The following is a 15,644-nucleotide window of genomic DNA, read 5'->3' on the forward strand; positions in this document are numbered from 1 at the left end:
AGGGGGCCCAGGCGTCCGGGAATGGGGCCCAGGCGTCCAGGAGTGGGGGCCCAGGCGTCCGGGGGCCACATGGCACAGGGGGCCCAGGCATCCGGGAGTGGGGGCCCAGGCGTCTGGGGGCCACATGGCACAGGGGGCCCAGGCGTCCGGGAATGGGGGCCCAGGTGTCCGGGGCCCTCATGGCACAGGGGGCCCAGGCGTCCGGGAATGGGGGCCCAGGCGTCCAGGAGTGGGGGCCCAGATGTCCAGGGGCCACATGGCACAGGGGGCCCAGGCGTCCGGGAATGGGGCCCAGGCGTCCAGGAGTGGGGGCCCAGGCGTCCGGGGGCCACATGGCACAGGGGGCCCAGGCATCCGGGAGTGGGGGCCCAGGCGTCTGGGGGCCACATGGCACAGGGGGCCCAGGCGTCCGGGAATGGGGGCCCAGGCGTCCAGGAGCGGGGCCCAGGCGTCCGGGTCCCCCCTGCCTCTTCCCATCCCCTGTCACTGAGGCCACTCGGATGCCTGGGCCCCCAGGATGGGGGGGGGAGGGGAGTGTGTCAGAGGCCCCGGACACCTGGGCCCTTTGTGTGGGGGGGGGGCAGGGGAGGGAATCCCTTAAAGGGCCAGCGCGCCCCTGAAAGCGTCGCCGGAGGGACACCCTGGGTGACGTACGACAGCGGGGGTGGGGGAGGCGGGGGGAAAAGGGCCCAGGCGTCCGGGCCTAGGCCCCGCCTCAGTGTCACCCGTCGCCGCGGCGACGCTGGTGGCGTTTCCCTCCGGGGCGGGGCCTCCCCCCCTAAAACAGGCCCTGGCCCCGGCCCAGCCCCATTTGGACCTTGTGCCCCGGCGGGATGCGCCCCCAGAGAGGTACTCGGCGCGCTGGCCCTTTAAGGGGGGGAAAAAAGGGGGATGCTGGCCCTTTAAGAGGCAGTAGTGCGGATGCTGGCCCTTTAAGAGATGGTGGGGGGATGCTGGCCCTTTAAGAGCTGCATTTAGAGGGGTGCTGGCCCTTTAAGAGCCATGGCGGGGTGGGGGGGTTGCTCTCCCTTCTCCGGGCAGAGGAGGGGAGCTGAGGAAGCGGAGCGACGCTGGCCCTTTAAGAGCGAAAGTGGGGGACTGGCCCTTTAAGAGACACCTGTGAGGGGTGCGGGCCCTTTAAGATGGGAGTGATGGCCGATTGGACGCCTGGGCCCCTCTCGGACGCCTGGGCCCCTCCTGGATGCCTGGGCCCCTCCTGGACGCCTGGGTCCCTCCAGGACGCCTGGGCCCCTCTAGGACACCTGGGCCCCTCCCGGATGCCTGGGCCCCTCCCGGACGCCTGGGCCCCTCCAGGACGCCTGGGCCCCTCTGTAGGGAGTTTCTCTGCTTGTCCCCCGTGGGGGAGGGAATCCCGTGGGGGGGGGATAGGGGGCGTGTCCTTCCATGGCCACGCCCCCCTGGGGTCCCCGTGGGGGCGGGGCTCTCCGTGGGGGCGGGGGGGGGTTTCCCCCATGACATAGGTGGGGATTCCACGACCCGCTCTGCTGCGCCCGATGCCCCCGCCAGGGGCCCAGGCGTCCGGGAGGGGCCCAGGTGTCCGGGAGGGGCCCAGGCGTCCGGGAAGGGCCCAGGTGTCCAGAAAGGGCCCAGGTGTCTGGGAAGGGCCCAGGCGTCCGGGGAGGGGCCCAGGCGACCAGGAGGGGCCCAGGCATCCAGGATGGGCCCAGGCATCTGGGAGGGGCCCAGGAGTCCAGGAGGGGCCCAGGCGTCCGGGAGGGGCCCAGGTGTCCGGGAGGGACCCAGGCATCTGGGGCAGCCCCTGCTCCTCCCCCGGGGACACAGGGAGCCCCCGGACGCCTGGGTCCCCGGCAGGGGCGGGTGGTGGGGGGAGGGGGGAATGCGAGGGCGGCGGGGACCCAGGCGTCCGGGTGACGTCACTTCCACCCCCTCCCCCCCACGGGTTTCCAGGGCGGAAAAACCCACTGCGCTCGCTCCGCCCACCCCGCGGGGCCCAGGCGTCCGGGGGGAGGGAGGGGGCCCAGGCATCCGGGCGTTCCGGGTCTCTGGGTACCCTAAGGGGCTCTGGAATGAGAGGGGCCCAGGTGTCCGGGAGGGGCCCAGGCGTCCGGGAAGGGCCCAGGTGTCCAGGAGGGGCCCAGGCATCTGGGAGGGGCCCAGGAGTCCGGGAGGGGCCCAGGTGTCCAGGGAGGGGCCCAGGCATCCGGGAGGGGCCCAGGAGTCCAGGAGGGGCCCAGGCATCCGGGAGGGGCCCAGGTGTCCGGGGAGGGGCCCAGGCATCCGGGAGGGGCCCAGGTGTCCAGGAGGAGCCCAGGCATCCGGGAGGGGCCCAGGCATCCGGGAGGGGCCCAGGTGTCCGGGAGGGGCCCAGGCATCCGGGAGGGGCCCAGGAGTCCAGGAGGGGCCCAGGTGTCCAGGAGGGGCCCAGGCATCCGGGAGGGGCCCAGGTGTCCGGGGAGGGGCCCAGGTGTCTGGGGAGGGGCCCAGGCATCCGGGAGGGGCCCAGGTGTCCAGGAGGGGTCCCGGTATCTGGGAGGGGCCCCAGAGTCCAGGAGGGGCCCAGGGATCTGAGGAGGGGTCCAGGCATCCAGGGAAGGGCCCAGGCGTCCGGGAAGGGGCCCAGGCGTCCGGGAGGGACCCAGGCGTCCGGCGTCCCGCAGGCGGCCGCCCCCCGGCGTCGCCCCCCCAGACGGTGAAGCAGCTCCTGAAGGTGCTGAGGCAGCAGCAGGGCGCCGGCGAGCGGCCGCCCCCCCCCGCGGTGAGTCGCGCGCCCCCCCCCCCCCCAGCCCCGCCCGGAGGGGCCCAGGCGTCCGGGCAGGTCGTGGTGGTTGCTGGGGTGGGGGGTGGGGGGGGGAACCCCTACAACCCTCCTGCTCCCGCCCGGACGCCTGGGCCCGCAGTGACCGTCCCCTCCCTCCTTGTGCAGGCCACTGCTGTGTCCCCCCTGCACCCGCCGGCTGGTGAGTGACCCCCCATGACCCCCCATGACCTCCCCATGACCCCCCATGACCCCGCATGACCTGCATGACCCCCATGTCCCCCCATGTCCCCCATGACCCCCCCATGTCCTCCCTGTCCCCCATGTCCCCCATGACCTCCATGACCTCCCATGACCCCTCATGTCCCTCCATGTCCCCCCATGACCCCTCATGACCCCCCAATGTGCCCCCATGGCCCCCCATGGCCCCCCATGACCCTCATGACCCCCTATGTCCCCCCATATCTCCCCATATCCCCCCATTTCCCCACGTGTCTCCCCATGACCTCCCATGACCCCCGTGTCCCCCCATGTCCTTCCCATGTCCCCCATCCCCTCACCCCATCTCCCCCCAGATCCCCCTGTCCCAGTGGCTCCAGCCCCAGTTCCCACTGCTGCCACCTGGTCGGGGGCCCCAGCAGCTGCCACCCATGCTGGGGCCTGCGGGGTCCCCCTTGCGCCCCATGGAGGCCTGGGGGGACCCTATGGGGCCGCGATCCCCAACCTGGGGGGCTGTCAGGTGAGGAGGGACCTCAGGGAGCAACAGGGGCAATGGGGGGGTCAGTGGGGCTGAATGTCGGGACAGCTGGGCCAGTGGGGGGTCAGTGGGACTGGATGTGGGGTCAGCTGTGCCAATAGGGTGTCAACGGGACTTGATGTGGGGTCAACTGGGCCAATGAGGGGTCAGTGGGGCTGAATATGGGGTCAGCTGGGCCAATTGGAAGTCAATGGGGCTGAATATGGGGTCAGCTGGGCCAATGGGGGTCAGTGGGGCTGGGTGTGGAGTCAGCCAGGCCAACAGGAGGTCAATGGGGCTGGATATGGGGTCAACTGGGCCAATGGGGGTCAATGGGGTTGTGTGTGGGGACACCTGGGCCAATGGGGGGTCAACGGGACTCGATGTGGGATCAGCGGGGCCAATGGGGGCTCATCTGGGGCAACGGGGGCCCAACTGGGGCAGGACTTTGGGTCAGCTGGGCAATAGTGGGGTCAGTAGGGCGGGACACAGGGGCAAGACGGTCCATGGCGGGGCCAGAACCACCTCGACCTTCTCCCGCTGCCCCCCTGACGTCGCCTCCCCCCAGGCCGCCGCCCCCTTTGGCCCCCCCGGGCCCGCCTGGGCCCTGCCGGTGCCAGGCGGGGGCCCGCAGGGGTCCGGGGGGGCCCCGCTGGGGCCGTCGCCCGACCCCGACCCTGAGCCCGAGCCGGCCCCGGCGGAGCTGGCGGCCGCCCGTGCCGCCGTCCGCGCCATGGACCCCCGGGAGCTGCTGCGGCAGGACGAGGAGGGCGACACGTGAGTGTGGTGGGGGGGGGGACCGGGGAGGGGATGGACTGGGGGGGGGGAGACGGACCGGGGGAGGGACCCGGAACTGATGGAGCAGGGACTGGTGTTAAGGGGGACCATAAAGGGGGTTGGACTGGGGCCCTATGGGGGACCGGGAAAGGGGACGGACCATGGGAGGGACCCGGAACTGATGGGGCTGGGAATGGAGCAGAGAGGGGACCATAAAGGGGGTTGGACCGGGGCCCTATGGGGGACCGGGAAAGGGAACGGACCGGGGGGGACCCAGAACTGATGGGGCTGGGAATGGGGCTGAGGGGGGACCATAAAGGGGGTCGGACCGGGGCCCTATGGGGGACTGGGAAAGGGGACGGACCGGGGGGGACCCGGAACTGATGGGGCTGGGACTGGGGTTCAGGGGGACCATAAAGGGGGTCGGACTGGGGCCCTATGGGGGACCGGGAAAGGGGACAGACCATGGGAGGGACCAGAAGGGACCCGGAACTGATGGGGCTGGGAATGGGGCTGAGGGGGGACCATAAAGGGGGTCGGACCGGGGCCCTATGGGGGACCGGGAAAGGGGACAGACCATGGGAGGGACCAGAAGGGACCTGGAACTGATGGGGCTGGGAATGGGGCTGAGGGGGGACCATAAAGGGGGTCGGACCGGGGCCCTATGGGGGACCGGGAAAGGGGACGGACTGGGGGAGGGACCCGGAACTGATGGAGCAGGGACTGGGGTTCAGGGGGACCATAAAGGGGGTTGGACCGGGGCCCTATGGGGGACCAGGAAAGGGGACGGACCATGGGAGGGACCCGGAACTGATGGGGCTGGGAATGGAGCAGAGAGGGGACCATAAAGGGGGTTGGACCGGGGCCCTATGGGGGACCGGGAAAGGGAACGGACCGGGGGGGACCCAGAACTGATGGGGCTGGGAATGGGGCTGAGGGGGGACCATAAAGGGGGTCGGACCGGGGCCCTACGGGGGACTGGGAAAGGGGACGGACCGGGGGGGACCAGGAACTGATGGGGCTGGGAATGGGGCTGAGGGGGGACCATAAAGGGGGTCGGACCGGGGCCCTACGGGGGACCGGGAAAGGGGACGGACCATGGGAGGGACCTGGAACTGATGGGGCTGGGACTGGAGTTCAGGGGGACCATAAAGGGGGTCGGACTGGGGCCCTATGGGGGACCGGGAAAGGGGACGGACCATGGGAGGGACCAGAAGGGACCTGGAACTGATGGGGCTGGGAATGGGGCTGAGGGGGGACCATAAAAGGGGTCAGACCGGGGCCCTATGGGGGACCGGGAAAGGGGACAGACCATAGGAGGGACCCGGAACTGATGGGGCTGGGACTGGGGTTCAGGGGGACCATAAAGGGGGTCGGACCGGGGCCCTACGGGGGACCGGGAAAGGGGACGGACCATGGGAGGGACCTGGAACTGATGGGGCTGGGACTGGAGTTCAGGGGGACCATAAAGGGGGTCGGACTGGGGCCCTATGGGGGACCGGGAAAGGGGACGGACCATGGGAGGGACCAGAAGGGACCTGGAACTGATGGGGCTGGGAATGGGGCTGAGGGGGGACCATAAAAGGGGTCAGACCGGGGCCCTATGGGGGACCGGGAAAGGGGACAGACCATAGGAGGGACCCGGAACTGATGGGGCTGGGACTGGGGTTCAGGGGGACCATAAAGGGGGTCGGACCGGGGGCCCTATGGGGGACCAGGAAAGGGGACGGACCATAGGAGGGACCTGGAACTGATGGGGCTGGGACTGGGGTTCAGGGGGACCATAAAGGGGGTCGGACCGGGGCCCTACGGGGGACCGGGAAAGGGGACGGACCGATGGGAACCGGGAGGCCTAGCGCAGGCCCGAGTAGGCCGAGACCCTCCGGGGAGGCCGCGGGGGGGAGCGGGGGGGCCGCTAACGAGGCGGGGGGGCTGCTAACGAGGCGGGGGGGCCGCTAACGAGGCGGGGGGCCGCTAACGAGGCGGGGGGGCCGCTAACGAGGCCGCCGCAGGCTGCTGCACGTGCTCTGCGCCCGGGGGCTGCGGGCGCCGGCCGGGCGGTGGCCGAGGCCTTCGAGGCCCTGGGGCAGCTGGAGCTGCGGGAGCATCGCGGGAAGGTGAGAGCGGGGGGCGACGACGGGGGGTGACGGGGGGTGACGGGGGGTGACGGGGTAATAACGGGGTAATAACGGGTGGTAAGGGGGTGATAACGGGGTGATAACGGGGTGATAATGGGGTAATGGTGGGTGGTAATGGGTAATAATGGGGTGATAACGGGGTAATAACGGGGTAATAACGGGTGATAATGGGTAATAACGGGGTGATAATGGGTGGTAATGGGGTGATAATGGGTGGTAATGGGTAATAACGGGGTGTAATGGGGTAATAATGGGTGGTAAAGGGGTGACAATGGGTGGTAATGGGTAATAACGGGATAATAACGGGTGATAATGGGTAATAACGGGGTGATGACGGGTGATAATGGGTAATAACGGGGTGATAATGGGTGGTAATGGGGTGATAATGGGTGGTAATGGGTAATAACGGGGTGATGACGGGTGATAATGGGTAATAACGGGGTGATAATGGGGTAATAATGGTAATAACGGGGTAATAATGGGTGGTAAAGGGGTGATAATGGGTGGTAATGGGTAATAACGGGGTAATAACGGGTGATAATGGGTAATAACGGGGTGATAATGGGGTAATAATGGGTAATAACGGGGTAATAATGGGTGGTAAAGGGGTGATAATGGGTGGTAATGGGTAATAACGGGGTAATAACGGGTGATAATGGGTAATAACGGGGTGATAATGGGTGGTAATGGGTAATAACGGGGTGATAATGGGGTAATAATGGGTGGTAAAGGGGTGATAATGGATGGTAATGGGTAATAACGGGATAATAACGGGTGATAACGGGGTAATAAAGGGGTGATAACGGGTGATAATGGGTAATAACGGGGTGATAATGGGTGGTAATGGGTAATAATGGGGTGATAATGGGGTAATAATGGGTAATAACGGGGTAATAATGGGTGGTAAAGGGGTGATAATGGGTGGTAATGGGTAATAACGGGGTAATAAAGGGGTGATAATGGGTAATAACGGGGTGATAATGGGTGGTAATGGGTAATAACGGGTGATAATGGGGTAATAATGGGTAATAACGGGGTAATAACGGGGTAATAAAGGGGTGATAATGGGTGGTAATGGGTAATAACGGGGTGATAATGGCGTAATAATGGGTGGTAAAGGGGTGATAACGGGTGATAATGGGTAATAACGGGGTGATAATGGGTGGTAATGGGTAATAATGGGGTGATAATGGGGTAATAATGGGTAATAACGGGGTAATAATGGGTGGTAAAGGGGTGATAATGGGTGGTAATGGGTAATAACGGGGTAATAAAGGGGTGATAATGGGTGGTAAAGGGGTGATAGCAGGTGGTAATGGGTAATAACAGGGTGATAATGGGTAATGGGTAATAACGGGGTGATAACGGGGTAATAATGGGTAATAACGGGGTAATAATGAGGGGTAATGGGGTGATAATGGGTGGTAATGGGTAATAGCGAGGTAATAACGGGTGGTAATGTGTAATAACGGGGTTATAATGGGGTAATAATGGGTGGTAATGGGGTGATAATGGGGGGTAATGGGTAATAACGGGGTGATAATGGGGGTAATGGGTGGTAATGGGGTGATAATGGGTAATACCGGGGTAATAATGGGTGATTATGGGGTGATAATGGGTGGTAATGGGTAATAACGGGGTAATAATGGGTCATAATGGGGTGATAATGGTAATATTGGGGTAGTGTGTGATAACGGGGTGATAACGGGGTGATAAAAATAATATTATTAATATTATAATATTATAGAAGAATATTATATAATATTATAATATTATAAAGGAAAATATAATAAATATAAATATAATTATAGTATAAATATAATATAAATATGATCATAATGTAATATTATTAATAAGGGGCTAATAAGCGGTTAATAAAGGATTAATAATGGGTTAATAAGGGACTAATAATAGGTTAATAATTGGCTAATAAGAGGCTAATAAAGGGCTAATAAGGGGCTAATAAGGGACTAATAAAGGGCAAATAAAGGACTAATAAGGGGTTAATAAGAGACTAATAATGGGTTAATAATTGGCTAATAAGGGACCAATAAGGGGCTAATAAAAGGCTAATAAGGGGCTAATAAGGGGTTAATAATGGGTTAATAATGGGCTAATAAGAGGCTAATAAAGGGCTAATAAGGGGCTAATAATGGGTTAATAATGGGGTAATAATTGGCTAATAAGGGACTAATAAGGGGCTAATAAAAGGCTAATAAGGGGCTAATAAGGGGTTAATAATGGGTTAATAATGGGCTAATAAGAGGCTAATAAAGGGCTAATAAGGGGCTAATAATGGGTTAATAATGGGGTAATAATGGGCTAATAAGAGGCTAATAAGGGGCTAATAAGGGGTTAATAATGGGTTAATAATGGGCTAATAAGGGGGACGAGCAAACTAATGGGTCACGAGGGGTAACGGGGGTACCGAGCCCCCCCGAATCCCCGACCCCGACCCCGACCCTCCCCCAGACGCCGCTGCTGGTGGCGGCGGCGGCGGCGGCCGCGGGGGTCGTGGGCGACCTGCTGGCGCTGGGGGCCGACGCCGACGCCGCCGACCACGGGGGCCGCACCGTGCTCCACCTGGCCGCCGCCTACGGGCTGCCCCACGTCCTCCGGGTAAGGGCACCCGCCCCGCCCCCCGGGGGGCCCAGGCGTCCGGGACGCACCCCGAGGGGGGGCCCAGGCGTCCGGGAGAGGGAGACCGACCCCACAGGGGGGGCCCAGGCGTCCGGGACGCACCCCGGGGGGCCCAGGCATCCGGGAGAGGGAGACCGACCCCACAGTGGGCCCAGGCGTCCGGGACGCACCCCAGGGGGCCCAGGCGTCCGGGAGAGGGAGACCAACCCCACAGGGGGGCCCAGGCGTCCGGGACGCACCCCAGGGGGCCCAGGTGTCCGGGAGAGGGAGACTGACCCCACAGTGGGGGCCCAGGCGTCCAGGACGCACCCCAGGGGGCCCAGGCGTCCGGGAGAGGGAGACCGACCCCACAGGGGGGGCCCAGGCGTCCGGGACGCACCCCAGGGGGCCCAGGCGTCCGGGAGAGGGAGACTGACCCCACAGTGGGGGCCCAGGCGTCCGGGAGAGGGAGACGGACCCCACAGGGGGGCCCAGGCATCCGGGACACACTCCAGGGGGCCCAGGCGTCCGGGAGAGGGAGACCGACCCCACAGGGGGCCCAGGCGTCCGGGACGCACCCCGGGGGGCCCAGGCGTCCGGGAGAGGGAGACGGACCCCACAGGGGGGCCCAGGCATCCGGGACGCACCCCAGGGGGCCCAGGCGTCCGGGAGAGGGAGACCGACCCCACAGGGGGCCCAGGCGTCCGGGACGCACCCCGGGGGGCCCAGGCGTCCGGGAGAGGGAGACGGACCCCACAGGGGGGCCCAGGCATCCGGGACGCACCCCGGGGGGCCCAGGCGTCCGGGAGAGGGAGACGGACCCCACAGTGGGCCCAGGCGTCCGGGATGCACCCCAGGGGGCCCAGGCGTCCGGGAGAGGGAGACTGACCCCACAGGGGGCCCAGGCGTCCGGGACGCACCCCAGGGGGCCCAGGCATCCGGGAGAGGGAGACTGACCCCACAGGGGGCCCAGGCGTCCGGGACGCACCCCAGGGGGCCCAGGCATCCGGGAGAGGGAGACTGACCCCACAGGGGGGGCCCAGGCGTCCGGGAGAGGGAGACTGACCCCACAGGGGGCCCAGGCGTCCGGGACGCACCCCAGGGGGCCCAGGCATCCGGGAGAGGGAGACCGACCCCACAGGGGGGCCCAGGCATCCGGGATGCACCCCAGGGGGCCCAGGCGTCCGGGAGAGGGAGACCGACCCCACAGGGGGGGCCCAGGCATCCGGGACGCACCCCAGGGGGCCCAGGCGTCCGGGAGAGGGAGACCGACCCCACAGGGGGGGCCCAGGCGTCCGGGATGCACCCCAGGGGGCCCAGGCATCCGGGAGAGGGAGACCGACCCCACAGGGGGGGCCCAGGCGTCCGGGACGCACCCCAGGGGGCCCAGGCGTCCGGGAGAGGGAGACTGACCCCACAGTGGGGGCCCAGGCGTCCGGGAGAGGGAGACCGACCCCACAGGGGGGGGCCCAGGCGTCCGGGACGTACCCCAGGGGGCCCAGGCGTCCGGGAGAGGGAGACCGACCCCACAGGGGGGGCCCAGGCGTCCGGGACGTACCCCAGGGGGCCCAGGCGTCCGGGAGAGGGAGACCAACCCCACAGGGGGGCCCAGGTGTCCGGGACGCACCCCAGGGGGCCCAGGTGTCCGGGAGAGGGAGATTGACCTCACAGGGGGCCCAGGCGTCCGGGATGCACCCCAGGGGGCCCAGGCGTCCGGGAGAGGGAGACCGACCCCACAGGGGGGGCCCAGGCATCCGGGACGCACCCCGGGGGGCCCAGGCGTCCGGGAGAGGGAGATGGACCCCACAGGGGGGGCCCAGGCGTCCGGGACGCACCCTGGGGGGCCCAGGCATCCGGGAGAGGGAGACCGACCCCACAGGGGGCCCAGGCGTCCGGGACACACTCCAGGGGGCCCAGGCGTCCGGGACGCACCCCGGGGTGGGGTGGGGGGGACCCAGGTGTCTGGGAGAGGGAGACCAACCCCACAGGGGGCCCAGGCGTCCGGGCGCTCAGCCCTGCCCCCCCCCCCCCCCAGGCCGTGATGGCGTCCGGGGTCCCCGTGAACGTCGAGGCGAGAAACTTCGAAGGTGGGAAAATTTGGGGCGAGAAAACCCCAATTTGGGGACGGTCCCAGCTTCGGGTGGGGGAGGGTCACTGGGGTGTCCCCCCCTTATTTTGGGGGGGTCCCTAGTTTATGGGGGGTCCCCGCAGATTGGGGGGGTCAATGGGGTCTCTGATTTGGGGGGGGTCCCTGGTTTGGGGGGTCAATGGGGGTCCCCAGTTTGGGGGTCCCCGATTTGGGGGGGGCTTTAGGGGGGTCCTTGGTGTCTCCCAATTTTGGGGGTGTCCCTGGTTAAAGGGGGGTCCTGGGTGTCCCCCCTATTTAGGGGGTCCCCACCAATTTGAGGGGTCTGTTTTTGGGGGGGCTCAGTGGGGTCCCCAGTTTGGGGGTCCTCAGTTTGGGGGGGTCCCTGGATTTGGGGGGGTCCCTGGTTTTTGGGGATCCCCAGTATAAGGGGGGGTCCCCACCGATTTGGGGGCCCCTATTTTGGGAGGGGGGGTCAATGGGGTCCCCAATTTGGGGGGGGTCTCTAGTTTTGGGGAGGAGTCCTGAGGGTCACCCCATTTTTGGGGGGGTCCCCAGTATAGGGGGGGGTCCCCACTGATTTGGCAGCCCCTATTTTGGGAGGGGGGTCAGTAGGGGGGTCCCCAATTTTGGAGGGGGAAATATGTGGGGGGGGTCCCAGTTTTGGGGGGGAACCTTAGTGTCTCCCAATTTTGGGGGGGTCCCAGTTGGGGGCGTCCTGGGTGTGTCCCCCCCATTTTGGGGGGGGCACAATTTGGGGGAGAGTCCACAATTTTAGGGGGGGTCTACAATTTGGGGGGGTCTCCTTACTTTTTTTTTGGGGGGTGACCCCCAACCTGACCCCCCGATCCCCCCCCCTCCCCAAATCGACACCCCCTCCCCAGGCCAGACCCCCCTGCACTGCGCCGCGCTATCCCACAATGCCTCGCTGCGGCCGGGGGGCGGATCCGGGGGGGCCCCGACCCCCCAGGAGCGATTGCTCTGCGTCGAGCTGCTGCTGCGCATGGGAGCCGACTGCACGAGCCAGGTACCCCGGACGCCTGGGCCCCTCCCGGACGCCTGGGCCCCCCCCCCGGACACCTGGGCCCCTCCCGGATGCCTGGGCCCCTCCTGGACGCCTGGGCCCCTCCCGGATGCCTGGGCCCCTCCCAGATGTCTAGGCCCCTCTCAGACTCCTGGGCCCCTCTCAGACTCCTGGGCCCCTCCCGGACTCCTGGGCCCCTCTCGGACTCCTGGGCCCTTCCAGACACCTGGGCCCACTCCCCTCTGAGGAGCTGGGGCTAGATGAGGTGGGGGTTGGGGGGGGAATGAGGATTCCTGCCCCCTCTTTCCCGGACGCCTGGGCCCCTTGATGGGAGGGGGTGGGAGAGACCTTCCCGGACGCCTGGGCCCCTTGATGTGAGGAGGTCAGAGGGACCTTCCCGGACGCCTGGGCCCCTCAGTGGGAGGTGGTCAGAGAGGCCTCCCCGGACGCCTGGCCCCCTTGGTGGGATGGGGGTTGGAGAGTCCCCCGGACGCCTGGGCCCCTTGAGGGTGTGAGTTGGTGCAAGGACCCCCCCCCCTCCACCCCCCAACCCCATCCCGGACGCCTGGGTCCCTTCTCCCCCAGGACATGAAGAGCAGCCAGACCGTGCTGCACTTGGCCGTGCGAGGGGGCAACCTGGCCCTCACCCACCTCCTGCTGCGCCAGCCCGGGGTGGCCCCCCGCCTCGTCAACATGAAGGTAACGAGGGGCGTTACGTGCCTCCGGGCGAGCTGGGGGGCTGGAGGGGCTTTGGGGGTGTCTGTGGTGGAGCTATGGGGAGAGTGGAGATGTCTGTGAGGTTCTTCAGGGACCTGGAGGCTTCTGTGGTGGATCTATGGGGGGTTGGAGGTGTCTGTGGTGGAGCTATGGGGAGAGTGGAGATGTCTGTGAGGTTCTTCAGGGACCTGGAGGCTTCTGTGGTGGATCTATGGGGGGTTGGAGGTGTCCGTGGTGGAGCTATGGGGAAAGTGGGGAGGTTCTATGCAGGCCTGAGGACATCTGTGGTGGATCTGGGTGGGGGGGTTGGAGGTATCTGCAGGACTTTGGGGGCACCAATGTTGGATCTATGGGGCATTGAAGGTATCTATGGGGAATTGGGGACATCTGTGGTGGATCTATGGGGCACTGAATGTATCTGTGGGGCCTTGGGGGTGTCTATGGCAGATCTTTGTTGAGGTTGGAGGTATCCATGGGCTCTTGAGGTGTATATAGTGGACCCATGGGAGCTGGAAGAGATCTATGGGGCCTTGGGGGTGCCTATGGTAGGTCTGTGAAGGGGCTGGAGATGTTTATGAGGTCCTATGTGGGCTTGAGGACATCTGTGGTGGATCTGTGCAGGGCTGGAGTTATCTGTGGGACCCTGGGGGCAACTAAGGTGGACCTGTGGGTGGTTGAAGGTATCTATGGGGTCTTGGGTGTGTCTGTAGTGGCTCTATGGGGCACTGAAGGTATTTATGAGGCCCTGAGGGTGTCCGCAGTGGATCTATGGTGGGGTTGGAGGTATCTCTGGGACCTTGGGGGTGTCTACAGCAGATCTACGGTGTGCTGAAGGGATCTATGGGGCCTTGAGGGCATCTGTGGTGCATCGATGCAGGAGTTGAAGGTGTTTATGAGACCTTAGAGTAGCTATGGTGGATCTATGGGACACTGAAGTTATCTATGGGGGTGTCTTGGGGATGTCTGTGACAGGTCAATGGTTGGGTTGAAGGTATCTATGGGGCCTTCGGGGTATCCATGGTGGATCTACAGTTGGGTGAAGGCATCTATGGGGCCTTGATGGTGTCTGTGGTGGATCTATGGTTGGGTGAAGGCGTCTATGGGGCCTTGATGGTGTCTGTGGTGGATCTATGGTCGGTTTGAAGGCATCTATGGGACCTTTGTGGTGTTTGTGGTGGATCTATAGTCGAGTTAAAGGCACTTGTGGGTGTCTGTGGTGGATCTATGGGGCTCTGAAGGCATCTACGGGAGCTTGGTGGTATCTGTGGTGGATCTCTAGTTGGGTTGAAGGCATCTATGGGGTCTTGGGGGGCGTCTGTGGTGGATCTATGGGGCTTTGAGGGGACATCCATGGGGTTTGGGGGCCTCTATGAGGGCTCTAGGCAGCTTGGGGGTATCTCTAGGATCTCAGGGGGCTTTGGGGGTCCCCGGTCCCCCCGCCCTGAAGTCCCCGTGTCCCCCAGGCCCACGGCAACACCCCCCTGCACATGGCGGCGGCGCTGCCGGGGGGCCCCAGCCAGGAGCCCCTCGTGCGCCTGCTGCTGGCTTGGGGGGCCGACCCGGGCGCCCGCAACCTGGAGCACGACCTGCCCCACGGGCTGCTGCCCCCCGGCCCCCCCGGCGACCAGGTGGGTCCCCGAAACCTCCCCCACCCCGCACCCCAGCTCCCCGGCATGAACCCCCCCAAATCGCCCTCGTGCACCCCAAAATTGCCCCCTTTCACCCCAAAATCGCCCCTTTGCACACTAAAATCGCCCTCGTGCACCCCAAATCGCCCCTTTTCACCCCAAAATCGCCCCTTTGCACCCTAAAATCGCCCTCGTGCACCCCAAAACCGCCCTCTTGTGCCCCCAAATCGCCCCTTTGCACCCCAAAATCGCCCCTTTGCACCCTAAAATCACCCTTGCACACCCCAAAATCACCCGTGCACCCCCAAATCACACTCATCTGCCCCCAAATTGCCCTCTTGTGCCCCAAAATCGCCCCTTTGCACCCCAAAATTGCCCTCTTGTGCCCCCAAATTGCTCCTTTGCACCCCAGTCCCAATGCTGAACCCCCAAATCCCCCTCTTATGCCCCCCAAGTCGCCGTTTTCCACCCCAATTCTCTGGCTGCACCCCCAAATCCTCCCCCCATCTCCCCCACTTCGGGCCCCCCCTGACCCGCCCCTCCCCCCCTCCAGCTCCGCCTCCTCCTGAAGAGCCGCCGCTCCGCCCGCCGCCCCTCCCCCGCCTCCTAGGGGCACCCCGGAAGTGACGTCAGAGAGGGGGACACACCCCCCCTCCCCAAATAGGGGGGCGTCCGGAAGGACCCTCACTCTGACCCACGGTGGGGTGGGGAGGGGGTGGCCCGGATGCCTGGGTCCCTCCCATTGCGGGGGGGGGCCCAGGCATCCGAGGCCCCTCATTTTCCTCGATTTCCATGAAATCTGTCATTTTGGGGTGGGGGATGTTAAAGGGGGGGCGGAGCTTCACCTTCCCCCCCCCCGAGGGACCCAGGTGTCCGGGTCCCTGCCCCCCATTTACCCCTCATTTCTGTGAAATGCATCTCTGAACCACATTGGTTTTTCTCCGGGGGGGCACATAAAAATAAGGGGGTGCCCAAGGGGCCCAGGTGTCCGGGCACCCCATTCCCCCCCCTACTTCCTTTAGGGGCGCTGCCCCTTTAAGACAGAGTATGTTGCCCCTTTACGGGGGCATTGCCCTTTAAGACAGAGCATGTTGCCCCTTTAAGGGGGAAGCGTTGCCCCTTTAAGAGCGTGTTGCCCCTTTAAGGGGGGAGTGTTGCCCCTTTAAGAGCACGTTGCCCCTT

At 65.0% G+C, this 15,644-nt stretch overlaps 1 protein-coding gene across 1 annotated transcript; it reads left to right on the forward strand.

Annotated features, from left to right (window-relative positions):
• Positions 1-833: 833 nt before the first annotated feature.
• On the forward strand, positions 834-15,072 carry LOC134154201 (NF-kappa-B inhibitor delta-like). The gene is given in 11 exon segments (XM_062600917.1): positions 834-849; positions 2,640-2,737; positions 4,042-4,250; positions 6,263-6,300; positions 6,303-6,367; positions 8,861-9,007; positions 11,043-11,094; positions 11,978-12,120; positions 12,703-12,816; positions 14,298-14,462; positions 15,016-15,072. Coding segments are annotated over 11 exon segments (1,104 nt in total).
• Positions 15,073-15,644: the final 572 nt, after the last annotated feature.

This window comes from Rhea pennata, unplaced genomic scaffold (genome assembly GCF_028389875.1).
Source record: "Rhea pennata isolate bPtePen1 unplaced genomic scaffold, bPtePen1.pri scaffold_155, whole genome shotgun sequence".
Classification (NCBI taxonomy): Eukaryota; Metazoa; Chordata; class Aves; order Rheiformes; family Rheidae; genus Rhea; species Rhea pennata.